We start from the raw sequence: 14,247 nt of genomic DNA, 5'->3' as shown, positions 1-14,247 counted from the left end.
AAAATAACTTTCAGTAAAACAAACTTAAGTATAATAAAAACTAATTAAAACACAGCCTCACATAGAGCTAATCAATAACATCTACTTTATTTTGTAGATAAATATATTTATTTTAATATATTTTCTAATTAGTTTGTAAAAAGTAATAGTTATGAACGATAAATTTAAAAAAGTACTTAAACCATCATGTATGTAATGATGGTATTTCATACTTGTGTAAAGCAGAATAATGTTTTTATCCAAAACCTTAATGTTATATCAATATATTTTATAAAAATATAGGAACCGAAATTGTACTGTGTTATCATTTATTATAAATTGAAGGATAGTCGAAATTCAATAATTTGAAAATGTCTGCACTATTGTGTCTTTTTATATCCAGGGGCCTTGTTGTATGATACACATGTAATATTCTTCTTCTTCAAAGGCAGAATGTATTTTTCTATCAGGAATTTTGAACATTTGGGGATCTCTGAAATTATTAGATTTATAATTTTAGTATAGTAGAAAAATACAAATATATTACAATATTTACCTATCTTATTTATCGTTTTTTGTTCGACTTATCTATGCTGGAGACAAGACATGATCAAGACTGCATCGAAAAATTGGTTCTTGGATAAAAATTATATTTTTAATGCTAAAGTAATCAAAATGTTTACCTTAGATCATCTATTTAGTATTTACTAGACTCTTCGTTCATCTCAGCAGCATATGTTCTAGGTTTCGTCAATACCATATAATTTCTTGAGTATTGGAAAAAAGCGATAATAACCAACGCCGAGAAACCAATTGGTCGTTTCGTGCCTACATTTTCTTCGCCATCTATAGATATTATATTAAGTATTTTTTAATGGATTACATCATTTATTTCTTGAAATAGAGGTTTAAACTTTAAAAGTGGAAACGGGCCTTCTGTAACAATAACAAATTTCAATTTCACGAAGCTTAATGTTTATATATATAATTTTTTTCGTAAAATAATGCTGTATTGATAAATATTATTTTATAAACTTACCCCAAGATACATATAGATTGTCCTATGTTAGAATATTTTCACATAAAACAAGTTTTAACTTCGCTAAAAATGGCTAACTCACTGGTAAATGACGATTTCAGCGAGGGAAGAGCAACTTTTAATTTGACGTACAAAATGTACATTTAAATGAGATGAGATGTCAAATGGTATGTATCAGAATACCAAATACCAACAATTTTGGAGCGTAAGTGTAGCAGTGCCAAATTTTAGTTCCAAATGTGAACAATCTTATTTGAGCGGCGCTTTTGTCGCGGTTATTGTTTAACAGAATACCAAATTGTAACATGACACCGAAACGAACGATTTGACAGCAAAACTCAGCGCTGAGAGTGTGTGAAGCGAGTTACAGAATCGCAGGGCAGTTTATCTTTTTTTTAATATTATTAATTTTATTTCAAACGTCGACCATTTTGTTCTCTATTTTGTTTTATTAAAAATATTTTGTTTATGTATGATGAAAATTTTGACAATTTACTCTTTTTATAAAATAAAATGAGTCAATTGTCACGATATTAATAGACAACAACTTACTAGGTTACCTGCCTCCACTTATCAAGACGTAATGTAAAATTTCTTAACAGAATACCATGAGATTCCAAAAATTACGTCAGTGACGAAGGGAGCGCTGTTACTGCGTAGTGGACTCACGGATTAACAGTGAGTTACAGAATCGCAGGGCAGTATATGGTGATAAAACGTACGTACAAACAGAAAAATATATATTTATTTCTGGTTGGAATAGAAAGTTATTTAGCCAATAAATAATTAAAAGAAACGTGAATTTGTTGCCTTTTACGTTTTATCAGTAAGTTGGTACCTCGTCCAACTCACCTGTTGTTATCTGTATTGATCATATTTCATATAGACAATCAGCAAAATCCCAAAAAAATATTGTATCGTCGAGAATAGAGCTTCTATTATACATCGAGTGTTACCAAAGAAGCACAGAGGTTGCGATATTTATTTCATTTCAAAAAAGAACTTTCGCTCTTTTTTTTATCAAAACAATTTGTAAATTGAACCTAAAGTGGCTGGAATAATACAGTAATGGCAATAAAAATCTCCCCGTGAAAAATTCATGACCGCCCCTTGTCTTTTATTGGTTACATAATCAATAACCTTTTCAAATAAAACTTGCAGCGAACTCTTAATAGAGTATGATATATATGTTAAAATTATATTTTAAGATAAAAGAATTTAAGATAAATAATTTACCTCAGTTAGTTTGTAATCTCTGGCGCTAGGGAGCCGATTACAAATATACTTTCTAGTGTGAAAGCTGCCTGAGTGACATCTTTATATATATAATTCTTCTGTGAGTGTGTATGTCACTGAACTTTTCTCAAACGACTGGACCGATTTTGATGAAATTCTTTGTGTGTGTTCAAGGGGATCTGGGAATGGTTTAGATTCACAAATCAGCCCGCCAGATGGCGCTGCAGTCGGTACTTTCATACTTTGCTTTACTAATTACTTGAAATATCATGCAGGACAATGTCTGTCGGGTCCACTAGTATCAATATCAGATTGTGATTATTATAATTTAATTAAACGATCGGAGGTGATACGGATCAGGTAATAAATATAAAAAGGTCTTATTTATCTCTAAAAATTCCATGAAAATACTCTTTTTGTGTAACGTTTTCCAAAACACATTAAATATAAATTAACTTAAGTTACAAATATTAAGCTAAGAATTTCAATATTTAAGTATGAAAATAATATAATCTAGGTACAATTTACTGCGAAAACGTAATGTCGCATGTATAAAATGTTTATTTAATAACGGATTGAAGGTTATTTTGTGTATATTATGAAATACTTTTTTGTAATAATTCGTTAGAATTACTACAAAAAAGGATATTTCTAATAATAGGAGAAAATTACCGAACTACGAAGCATTATACGTAGAAAGTTATCTAAATAATGTAATATTCGCATCAGAAGTGATCTTAAAAAGCGTAGTACTCGCGTAAACCAATATTTGCCTAAAAAATTCCCTTTTTTTGACACAAATATCAAAACTGTACTTTTAGTCAGGTATCGTTTTAGTTTTGGTTACGTCTAAGTATTATCAAGCTTAAATTCATATTTGCGTTCTGATATCGCTTAGGAATTCCTTTTTTAATAACCGATTAACAATATATAGAAGTCAATATAGAATAAATTCACTACATTCGCGGTCTTTATTCTTGAAGACAATTATTATTATAGCTGACATAAAATTGTAACACAAACATTACGTCATTATAGCACAAAGGCAGTCTCATCAAATTCAAGAACGTTATTTTTAAAATTTAAACTTGGTTTAAGCACCGACAAGCATAGTTTAAATCATTTTTACCGACCCACTTCGAATCTAGGTGAGACGGGTCACCTTCCAAAGCGCAGAATATTCTACCAAAAGTGAAATTCGACAAAATAGGATTTAAAAAAGATTTAAAAACGATTTGTCTGAAACCACAGCAACCGGACAAATATTGGACACCACTTAATAATTTGTACGCGGTTGCAATGTTAATGGAACGAGGTAAGAATTGTATCATAACAAAATATCATTAACTTATAAGTTTTCAGAAATACAAAACTCTAAATTTGTTTGAATCATTGCGGTATTATCTTTAATTACAGAATTATATTAAAATGAAGCTGGGTTCGCATAGATAACATTTATCATCATCCTGTCATTGGCTTTATTATCATTAAATAAATCAATGGCCTCAGATTTCTGAATCTGTTTCATGATCATTTTTAAATCTAATAGGCAAGTAGGTGATCAGCCTCCAGTGCCTGATACACGCTGTCGACTTTTTGGGTCTAAGACATGTCGGTTTCCTCACGATGTTTTCCTTCACCGTTCGAGCAAATGTTAAATGCGCACATAGAAAGAAAGTCCATTGCACAGCCGGGGATCGAACCTACGACCTCAGGTATGAGTGTCGCACGCTGAAGCAACTAGGCCAACACTGCTCTTCCTTTATTGTCATTACTGTATTTAATATTCATTAAATCTTTTCTGATTCAACTTTTATTTAAAAAAAAAAACCTGAACTTCAACTAGTTGGCTAACACTTTTTTTGGATTCAATCTACTCTTAAGAAATTTTCCATGAATTTTATAAAAGTACGAGGAAGTTTAAAGGCGAAAGGTGAAACATTCGTAGACGTTTGTCGTATTTTGTTATAAGTTACAAGGTAAATAATAGTTGTATTTGTTATATACTGGAAATATAATTTTAAATAATACCTAATCTATGACTATAGTCATAGATTGATACATGATTGCTGAAAATCTGCCCAACTGTTTTAGGATAAAAGTATTATACATTACCATGTTTAAGTATTACAGTTTCATTAGAAATAAATCATAATATAAATACAGAAAGACACGGTTTTTAAAATATTTTCATTGTAACTTTTTCCGCTACCAATTTATATGTACTTAATACGAAATATTACTATTTTGTGGCACGTTACGATATTTTTCAAAGATAGTATATTTGAAGTCATGTATAAAAATGATTTAGTAAAAAATCACACACACTACACTGCATCCAAAATCACATTATTATCAAATTGTCACAGATTAAAAATACGCGGGAAATGTTTAATCACCGCGACACTACTGTAACACACGCGGAGCCAGAGACAACTGAACGCTTGAATGGAAAATTGAAATGGGGGATGGGGGATGAGGTAGTTTAGGGTCGTCTGTCTCCCACTGGTATAATTTTATGACAAACAAAATACAGTTACTTAATGAATACGCTTAAAATTAATATCAAATATGCGAAGGGCGTGCTACAAGTCAACATTATTCATAAAAAATAAATCAGTCTCATTCGACCGTTTAAAATACTATTGTGTTATGTCTCTTTCAACAAAGCGTTATCAACGTTATATACTGTATATATTATATTAATGTAAATAAACATAGTTATGATTTCGATATAGACGATATTTAAAAAAAATTACATACTATAAACAAAGCAGAAAATAATAGTAAGTAAAAAATAACTATAGATTCTTCTTTAATTTTTTATATTCGTTCTCGTTCACACATTATGTTAATAGCTTTTTATTACTGATAAGGACATCCTTGGGCAATTGTCACCACTAAGCGGCATTCTTCGATCAGCCATAGATGAGTAAAAAATATGTTTAACACAGTCCATAAAACACTTAAAGACATTTCGCGGAGACTTCTGTTTAGACCATATTAAACGTTAGTTTCTCATCATCAATGGCTGTACAGCTCCTTGTGGACCTCCGTATGTATATTTCGCCATCGCAACCTTTTCGTGTTTTTTGCGACCAAATTCGAACAGCTATTGTTTCGAGGACCTTGACAACTCCATCACACCAACGCAGCCTTGGCCTACCGGGGTTGCTCTTGCCAGGACCTTGGGGTTCCGTCGTCCGCCATTCGGTGCACATGTGACATATCCCAACCACTTGAGCCTGTAGCAGTTTCTGTATTGGACGATGTTGATGTCGGCAAAGATGTTACAAAATTTTCCATTAAAGCGAATACACCAAACACCGTCGTCGCAAACAGTTAAACGTTAGTTAGTCACAATATTTTCGTCTATTAGAGTAAGGAAGAAAATAATAAGTTAAGTTAAACTATAATAATTATACTTACAGTATTAAACGTTGTGTAATAAAAGCTTCTAGGATTTCATCAGTACTTTATTAGTGTTTTTGTGTAGATATTCGGCATTCAGCCAGTCATATTGTTTGTGGGGTAATAAATATCTAGACCAAATGTAATTTGTGAATTGACCTTCTATTGAATGTGAATGTTTTTATTACATTGTACATTTTCGAAAGGGTTTTACACGTTAAATCTAAAATATGCTACTAACTTTTTAATTATATGATTTGAATGGCTTTGCAGTAAGTCACTAAATCGATGTTTTGTGCCTGACACACGCCGTCGACTTTTGAGATCTAATTCCTCCCGTTTCCTCAAGATGCTTTTCTTTCACTTTACTAGCGAGTGATAAATGCATATAAAGTCCATTGGTACACAAGCAGGGATCGAGTATTGACACTAAAATACAGCGAAGTTGCAAGATTCGCCTAGTCTTTGTTGAAATGATAGATCCAATAAAGATAAAAGTTCTCAACACGACCTTGTTCTGAAAACAATAGAGGTCTTTTGCTGCACATCAAAAGCTTCAGTCTAATTCTATATTAAAATTTATAGGTTTAAATCGTATTAACTGTTCAGTTACTTAAGTATGTGTTACTTACAATCTATTACCATCAAATTTGTAACAAAATAAAAAATATGAAAAACGTTTTTTGATATAACATAAGCAGAAACGTATTTGCCTTTTTCTAGTTTTTTCAAAACCAATTTAATTAATGTAAACTAAAAATAAATAAATTTAATATGATAGGACTGTTGTGATACGACGTTTCATCATACCAGTACGGATAGTTGGTATTGTATGGTTAAAAATGTGATTGGATTGATAAAAAAAAATGTCCCTAATAATTCCTATTTCTGTTCCTATAGGAACAAAAATAGGAACAAAAATTCCTATTTCTGTTCCTATAGGAACAAAAATAGGAATCCAAATCCTACGGGATTGTAAAAGACAAAAGAAGCGAAACAAAACAAATAATTAAACATCTTATTTACTGAGTTAATGAAGTAAGATTGTCCTCGATATAGCCCATTCCGTTAGATGAAGACTTCTTTGTGTAGAACTCATTTGGGATTAGTGTAGTCCCTTGAAAAGTTAATTGGAATCTCACTACTGGCGACCGCTGATAAGCCTATTTCTCTTGACACAAAGGTAAATAAGGGACTAACTTCTTATCATGCTTTTTGTCTTTGAAGAGCATGGTATGTCAAGAAATAAAACTTTTTCCACCACGCTATTTTTATTTTAGTTTGTCAAATGTAACTTCTATTTTAAGTCATGCTCACCAAATTACAATAAAGAATAACTAGTGGCGCTTCAACCCTTTAAGACATAGGCCTCAAATGTCTGTAACTGTTTAGTAATCACTTGTTTTTCTAATATACATGTAAGGAGGCAGCCTTCTGTATCTGATACACACGGCCGATTCCTTATAATATTTTCCTTCACGTACGAGCTATTGTTTAATGCGGACAAAGTTCATTGGTGCACAGCCGGGGTTCGAACCTACGACTTCAGAGATTAGAGTCGCACGATGAAGCTTACTTAGCCAACACTGTTTTAAATTAAGTAAGTGACTCTGTTTACCCATATGGCGATTGGCTTTACTTCCTTATGTAATTCGACACATTATATATTTGGACACATTATACTTTATGTATAATGTAGTAACGTATCTAGACACGTACCTAGTCATTAGGCGAAGCAAGTCTCCTGAATCACAAGCAATTACCTCTCGAGACAAATTATCTAAATTACAATCAAGGACGTCCCTAAGTGAGTTACATCACCATTTTAGACAAACTATACACATATTTTCATCTCAGGAAGTACGTTTATAAAAAGCGTGTCCATCTTACTATCGATTGACAATCAAACAGAACGGTGTTTGGCCTACGCAAAATTTAAAACAACTGAAACGGGTTAAACATGACATTATTATATTATTTACATAACTTGACGATTCGACTGCATTATAGCTTACAGCAATTGTAGTTCTAGTAACTTTGCGACAATATATGGCGTTAATATATGCAATCGTTTAAATATGTTTAGCATAATGCTAGGATAATGACTATGCATTAGCGAGTAACTTTTGTTTAGTATGTATTTATATACTAAGTTTTATCTACCCAAGAACGAAGGAACGAAGCTAATGCTTGTAAAATAACTATATTTCTAATGTAACAAAGTTAACGTAATTTAAGTTAAATGTTTGAAACTCGTCTAAAGTTCTAGCTTGTTGTCCAACTAAGTATATTACCTAAACTGATTCTCTTAGCACTAAGTTTAGACCCGTACCCACTATTGAAAATGGTAATTTAGTATAGGGTTATCGAAGAGTATTGAAACGTGAAGCTTATATTATGTTACTGACCGGGCAAACGTCGTTTTACCATGTATATCATTTATAATAAAAAAAATAGGGGCTGATCGTAGAGGGGTGAAAGTTAGGGGTTGTATTTATTTTTTAATATTGTATCATAAAAAAAATAAAAAAATATATTTAGGAGTGGACTACCCTTAACAATTAGGGGGATGAAAAATAGCTGTTGTCGGATTCTCAGACATACCCAATATGCACACAAAATTTTATGAGAATCGGTCAAGCCGTTTCGGAGGAGTTTAACTACAACCACCGAGACACGAGAATATTATTACGAAATTTATTATGTCACACATTATTTTATACATAAGTAATTTGATATGTCGCAATAATTAAAACACTATTAAGGTTATAATAAAAAAGTTAAAAATATTTACTGCAGAAACAAACTTTATTAAAACTTAAGTTCAAAGAGAGTACTAGAATGAGATAATATTATTTGGTTTGTACAGCCCTATTACACGGGTCCAAATTTGCTAAGGTCGCATGTCATTAAAATGACACGAAAAGCCGACGTTTTTAGATTAACCTTCGTGAACTAAATTTTAGTATCCAATTTCAGTAAAATAATGTAGATGTTATGTGGGTGATTCGCTTTTGTTTAGTCGAGTATTCACCTTTTTTTATGATATGAGACTGCTAAAACTGACCTTCAAAAAAAATGTTTATATACTTTACAAACAAGAAAAAATACGCGATATTATCTATTTTAGCTTCATACATTTAAAGAATTTATTTTAAATCTGGCTATTCAATACATTTACGAAATTAACGCACAACGGACCAAATGAGCGACTTAAGTGCAGAAACTGAGTCCACACTACAATCCTACGGTTACGAGAATATTGTATATGGAAAACTATTGTAATTTTAAGGATAGTACCCATAATATTATTATTATTAGTAATGAAGACAAATTAGTGCACCATCTTCAAGCCTTCATAAATTGAGTATTTCTCCCAGGGCAATAATTAACAAAATCCCTAATGAGGTAAAGTGTTGTCATAAATTGAAATCGAACTTCAAAATAAAGTTGCAGGCTAAGCTTAGATAAATGATCTTACTTGGATATGATTTGCTTCAGTTCAGCACTATCTAATGTTTGATGCAGAAATGTTCGAAAAAGATAACAGAGCGGCACTCTTGGCTTTTTCGAGAATTGTCAACACTTATGAGTATTCTAAATCTGCGTATCCACTTTGTTCGCGAACCTCTTGCGCTTCGCGCTCCTGCAACTGCTCCACAAAGGGGATACCTTTGCGCTCCCGGAGCGTGCAACGGTGCGCGAACCGCGCGCTGGCGGTTTTATAGCGGAGACAAAGGGGAGCTCAGCCTATACGTGGACGCGAGCAAGATATCACATAAATGCGTATGTGTCGTATATCACGCTCGGTTAAATGGATTAGTCGGAAGAAAAATGTTTTCTCTAATCGGTCTGTAACGAAACTATACTGTGCTGTGGGATCCCCGGGCCAAAAATAAAACAAAAGGAATTCAAATCATGATCTTTGTGAACTTTAACATGATGAACTTTAATATTTTTGCTTTGGTGGCGATCATGCTTCGGTTTCTCCTTTTCCCTACAATGTGGTAAGGGGGCTGATGCGTTACTCGTGAACGGGTCACCATGGCTACTACTGATAGAGATTTAACGTTTGTTTTGTTTTGAGGAACACGAAAATTCAAGCCTATTACAAATATTTTGTTAAACAAAAAATCTGGGGATTTATTCTCATTCGCACAACGCTTTAATAACGTACAAATGAGTAAATTATATTTTGATTTAATTTTATGGTATTACCAAAGACAATTTACTTTTAATCTCTTTATTATCACAATTTATACGTGTATGAATTGTAAGTCTACCCTCTTTTGGAGACATTAAAAAATATTAGGTCCTATACCTTACTACATTACTTTGCAAGCGAAAGTTAAAGTTGTACGCAGACTTGGATCAGATGCCAAAGTACCTCAACAGATGGCGCTATTCAACAATACGCAAGAATACGACTTTCAAGAAAGAAGACAACTTTCATATATATTCTGTTTTACGTGAAATATAAATTACTATTATTAGTCTGTGTTTTTGATTATAGCTCATTTGTAATGGGCTCATATTAAATTTTTATAATTATATATTTTTCACGCCATCTATTGGTGCATTTATTAAACTTGTGGTTTGCTCATAGGTGGCAATAAATAGGCATAGTCAGTAATAAATAAGTTAATTTGTTGGAATTGAATAAAAATGTTCGTAAATATGTTTAAAATAAAAGAGAGACCTTAAAAGTAAAGTAAAAATGTTGTTTTGACTGCATTGTCATGAGCATTGACTGGTCAACTTTGGAGCGCTTTAACAGCGTTTCCAATAAAAGAAATATAAAAAAAATATATGGAGGTAAATCAGAAAGAGATCCTCTACAAAATTGTTTTAATAGTTTTGATAAAATCAAAAGAAAATAAGTTATTAAGCAAAATAGGAAATTTTTTCACTTTTTTACTTATATCTTTTTGAATTTTGGATTTATGATAAAGAGTCACACAGACATAATTGTAGACCGATTTGCTACAAAATATGTCATCACAAATTTTTTGTAAGATGGCTAGTTTAGGAGATATAGCCAGAAACGTGTTTTCACCCCTTTTTCCAAGATGGCGGCCGGGGTACAAGGGCGCCAACCTCACAAACTTGGGTTGGGTATTGACCTCCCCTACAAGTCCCATACATAATGTTCAGTTTGGCCCTCAAATCGTAACATTTCAATGGACCTGTCGTATGTCTACTATCGAGATACTCCCAAACTTTTGCAAAGCGACAAACCTGACGGGAAAAGTTTCTAAAAAACTTTTATTATCCCATCTCACAGAAACAGACAGTTAGAATTGCTTTTAGAATGAAAATGTATTCCGAATTAGGGCCGAGCGTAGTATATATTTTGTGTTATTATTGGATTATTTTGTAAAAGGAAATGAAAAATGAAAAAAAAAAGAAATGTATATGAAATGCTTCTAACATTACATTTAGTGCCAGTTCTCAAATCAAGTGCGTAGAACGGATGAGAAGAACTGGCAATAAACTCTCCGCCACTCTTTTTAATCGCCATGTTTTTTTTTTTTACGCAATGTTTGTAAGGAGCTGCAACCATTACACCATGTTCCACATGACATCTTAAGTACTTAATAATAATAACGTAAATTAAAAACAAAGACTTGTCCTCTATCAGCATGGTGAAATAGGAGCACGCACTTACATTCTCGTGGGAACAACACGCAAACACATAGTCGAAATAACTAACATCACCGCATACACGAATTCAATCACCACAAGTAGCACCCGTTCACGAGTATGACGCATGGCCAGCCCCCTCGGCTAAACATCCTCCTTGGTTTCGTAGTAAACACACATATAACTGACAAAACAATCATTGTTTCGAATGAATGGATACAGAAGGCAATCTGGCTTTATAAATAGTCCAACTAACTATTATTTGTAAACGGTTAAGCCGGTATACCCAGAAATTCAGTAATTTTGGCTGTGACAATTAAGCCTTATTTGGATTGTTAAATTTATAGTTTCGGCTGTGAATGTAGGGTATTACAAAAGTCTTAGCTTACCTTTCCTTATCCTATGCAATGGTGAGTTAGCGGGAGTAGGTTCGGAACTGTGGTCATAGTCCGTGCCACTGCTGTCAGCACCTGGTGCTACGGATAGTACTGTACCAGCTGGACATCTTTCACGACTTTTACTGCGTTGCCAACGGTTCTAAAATAAGCAATTTGATACATCAAAATATTGAAATTAAATTTAAAGAAAAAAAATAGAAAATTGTGGAATTCTTTTACCCGTGAGGTCCATATAAATACATGGTTCTTTTTATTACTTATTGTTAAAACAAATGTACTCTCTCAATTTTACCTTTCGAAGTTAAATTTGTTATTTCAAGCAATTAATGCTTGCTCATATGTAAAATACTCTTTATGTGGAAACTAGCACATTGGAAAATTTAAATCGATGACAGTAGGCTAATCAACTAATAGTCTATACCAGTGATTCCCAAAGTGGTCTATATCGACCCCTAGGGGTCTATGACGACCTGCAAGGGGTCTACGTCAGCGAAAAAAAATTTGGGGGTCCATGAAATGAAAAAGGGGGTCCACGGTAGTGGATCTCAACACATACACTGATTGTACCTATTTACTTACATCATACTATCTTATAATATCAAAACATATACATTATTTATAAAAGTACCTACATATCAGATAAAAAAAAAATTTAAGTAGTTTTAATTTAAATTCAGTTATTAAATGTATAGATTAACATGTGTTTTTACTTTAAGTTTTTAACACTAAACTTCACTACAGTTAAAAATTTACAGGAAATCAATATCAGGTAAGTAGGGGGTCGGAAAAACATAACAAGGGGTCTACGACACAAAAAGGTTTGGGGAACTCTGGTCTATACAAATCTAGGAGCAAGGGTTGTAGCGCCAATCGATTTTCTGGATATAAATTGGTCAACTACATCAGTCGTTAGAACACTGTACTAAACTTATACAGACCATAATCTAATTCCCTCCTGTCCTAATTACCTCTCTATTGAATAAAAAAACTCCACAGCCCCTTTAAATTATTCATTGAGGTAACGTCGTGCCAAGAATTTTTCAGTCACGTTTAAGTGATTAATTTAAAAAGTTACAAAAATAAAATTTATATTCTATTTATGGCAAGAATTCAGTGCTCGGTAATTACTTAACGTTTTATTTCATTCTGTGTATGTTTATAGTAAGTTTTACTTATAGTGACGGCTCATTGGTCTAGTGGTTAGTACCCCTGACTGCGAATCCAATAGGCCCGGGTTCGATCCCCGGCTGAGACAAACATCGATGTGATGAGCATTTGGTGTTGTGCTTAGGTCTTGGGTGTTTAAATATGTATTTATATGTCTATCTATCTATAATATGTATGTATATCCGTTGCCTAGTACCCATAACACAAGCTTCACCAGCTTAGCATGGGACTAGGTCAATTGGTGTGAATTGTCAAAAAAAAAAATGCCTATGACTGAATTGAATTCGAACGAGCCCATTTTATCTTTAATAAAAAAAGCCGAACGTATTACGTGTTGTATTTTCATAGAAACAAGCGAACATTTTGTGTATTTTCCAGAATTAACTTCGTAAAATTTGAGTACAAAAACGAGACTAAAAGGACTAAATTGATTAAACTATGTTAAGCGTAAAACCTTTGTTAATGAAATCCGTACTGAAGGGACCACTTGTTTAACATTTAATAATTACCGAGAAATTGAGCTATCGTAGTGGTTTAATTTATATATTTATCTTCTTAGACTGTAGAAAGATATAAGCGGCCTTATAAACGTGAGCTAGAGGTAGTAGTGGTTTTGGTATGAACCATACCATTATCGAAATAATATCGTAGCCGTAGTTTGTATGGTATCAGTTTTGTAATAAGACCGAAGAAGTTTTGATTAATGAAATTCGCTTCGGAAAGTAAGGCAATGAAAATGAAATGGAATTTTCACCCTTTGATTTTACAAATAGCTAATCGTTTCATTTCAAAAGTACTTTGAATTGAAAATTGGAATTCAAACAAATTCAAATATAGAACAGAGTGGTCGTTAACCACTGTTGAATTACTATTGAAAAATATGAAATATTTACTGTTATGGTTCTGAAGTATATAATATAAGGAATTCAAATAACACATATCGACAAAGATGGTTAGACGTGATCGAAAAACAATAATCGCACAGCATCGAAATACCGCGGATAGAACTGCAAGAACTTGCAAAAATACGCGTCTAATGTAGTTTACCCTGTTGTGCAATTGCAAAAAAGGCTGTAGTGAAATTAAATATCTATGTAATTATTTCTACGGTTACTAAGTATTTAAATACCTTTTAAAGAAAACTTCATTCCAAATTTCAACAATTTAGTTTTTAATAATTTGTCATAGATCGAAAATAATATTGTTTAGTCAATACATTTGTCGTACTAGTTTTGCTTAATAGAAGTAGGTACTATAATATCCAAAAGAGCGTGGGTCGGAATTAATGACTATTATACCTCAATCCTCTTTGATGTCATTGTTAGAAGTTTGTTTGGTTCTTAATTATGAGTCAAATCAACTTTGTAATAAAGT

The 14,247-nt window shown here is 32.6% G+C and overlaps 1 protein-coding gene across 3 annotated transcripts in view; it reads right to left on the bottom strand.

The window, feature by feature from the left end:
- LOC125052884 (multiple C2 and transmembrane domain-containing protein) overlaps positions 1–14,247 on the bottom strand; it is an 82,493-nt gene that overhangs the window by 39,474 nt on the left and 28,772 nt on the right. For all 3 annotated transcript variants that reach the window (XM_047653939.1, XM_047653941.1, XM_047653940.1), the window contains exon 4: positions 11,698–11,845. In XM_047653939.1, coding sequence (XP_047509895.1) covers positions 11,698–11,845 — 148 coding nt within the window. The remainder of the gene's footprint in view (positions 1–11,697; positions 11,846–14,247) is intronic.

The sequence above is a fragment of the Pieris napi genome, chromosome 10, assembly GCF_905475465.1.
Source record: "Pieris napi chromosome 10, ilPieNapi1.2, whole genome shotgun sequence".
Classification (NCBI taxonomy): domain Eukaryota; kingdom Metazoa; phylum Arthropoda; class Insecta; order Lepidoptera; family Pieridae; genus Pieris; species Pieris napi.
Note: the sequence above shows the minus strand (reverse complement) of the source record. Positions and strands in the feature narration are given on the sequence as shown.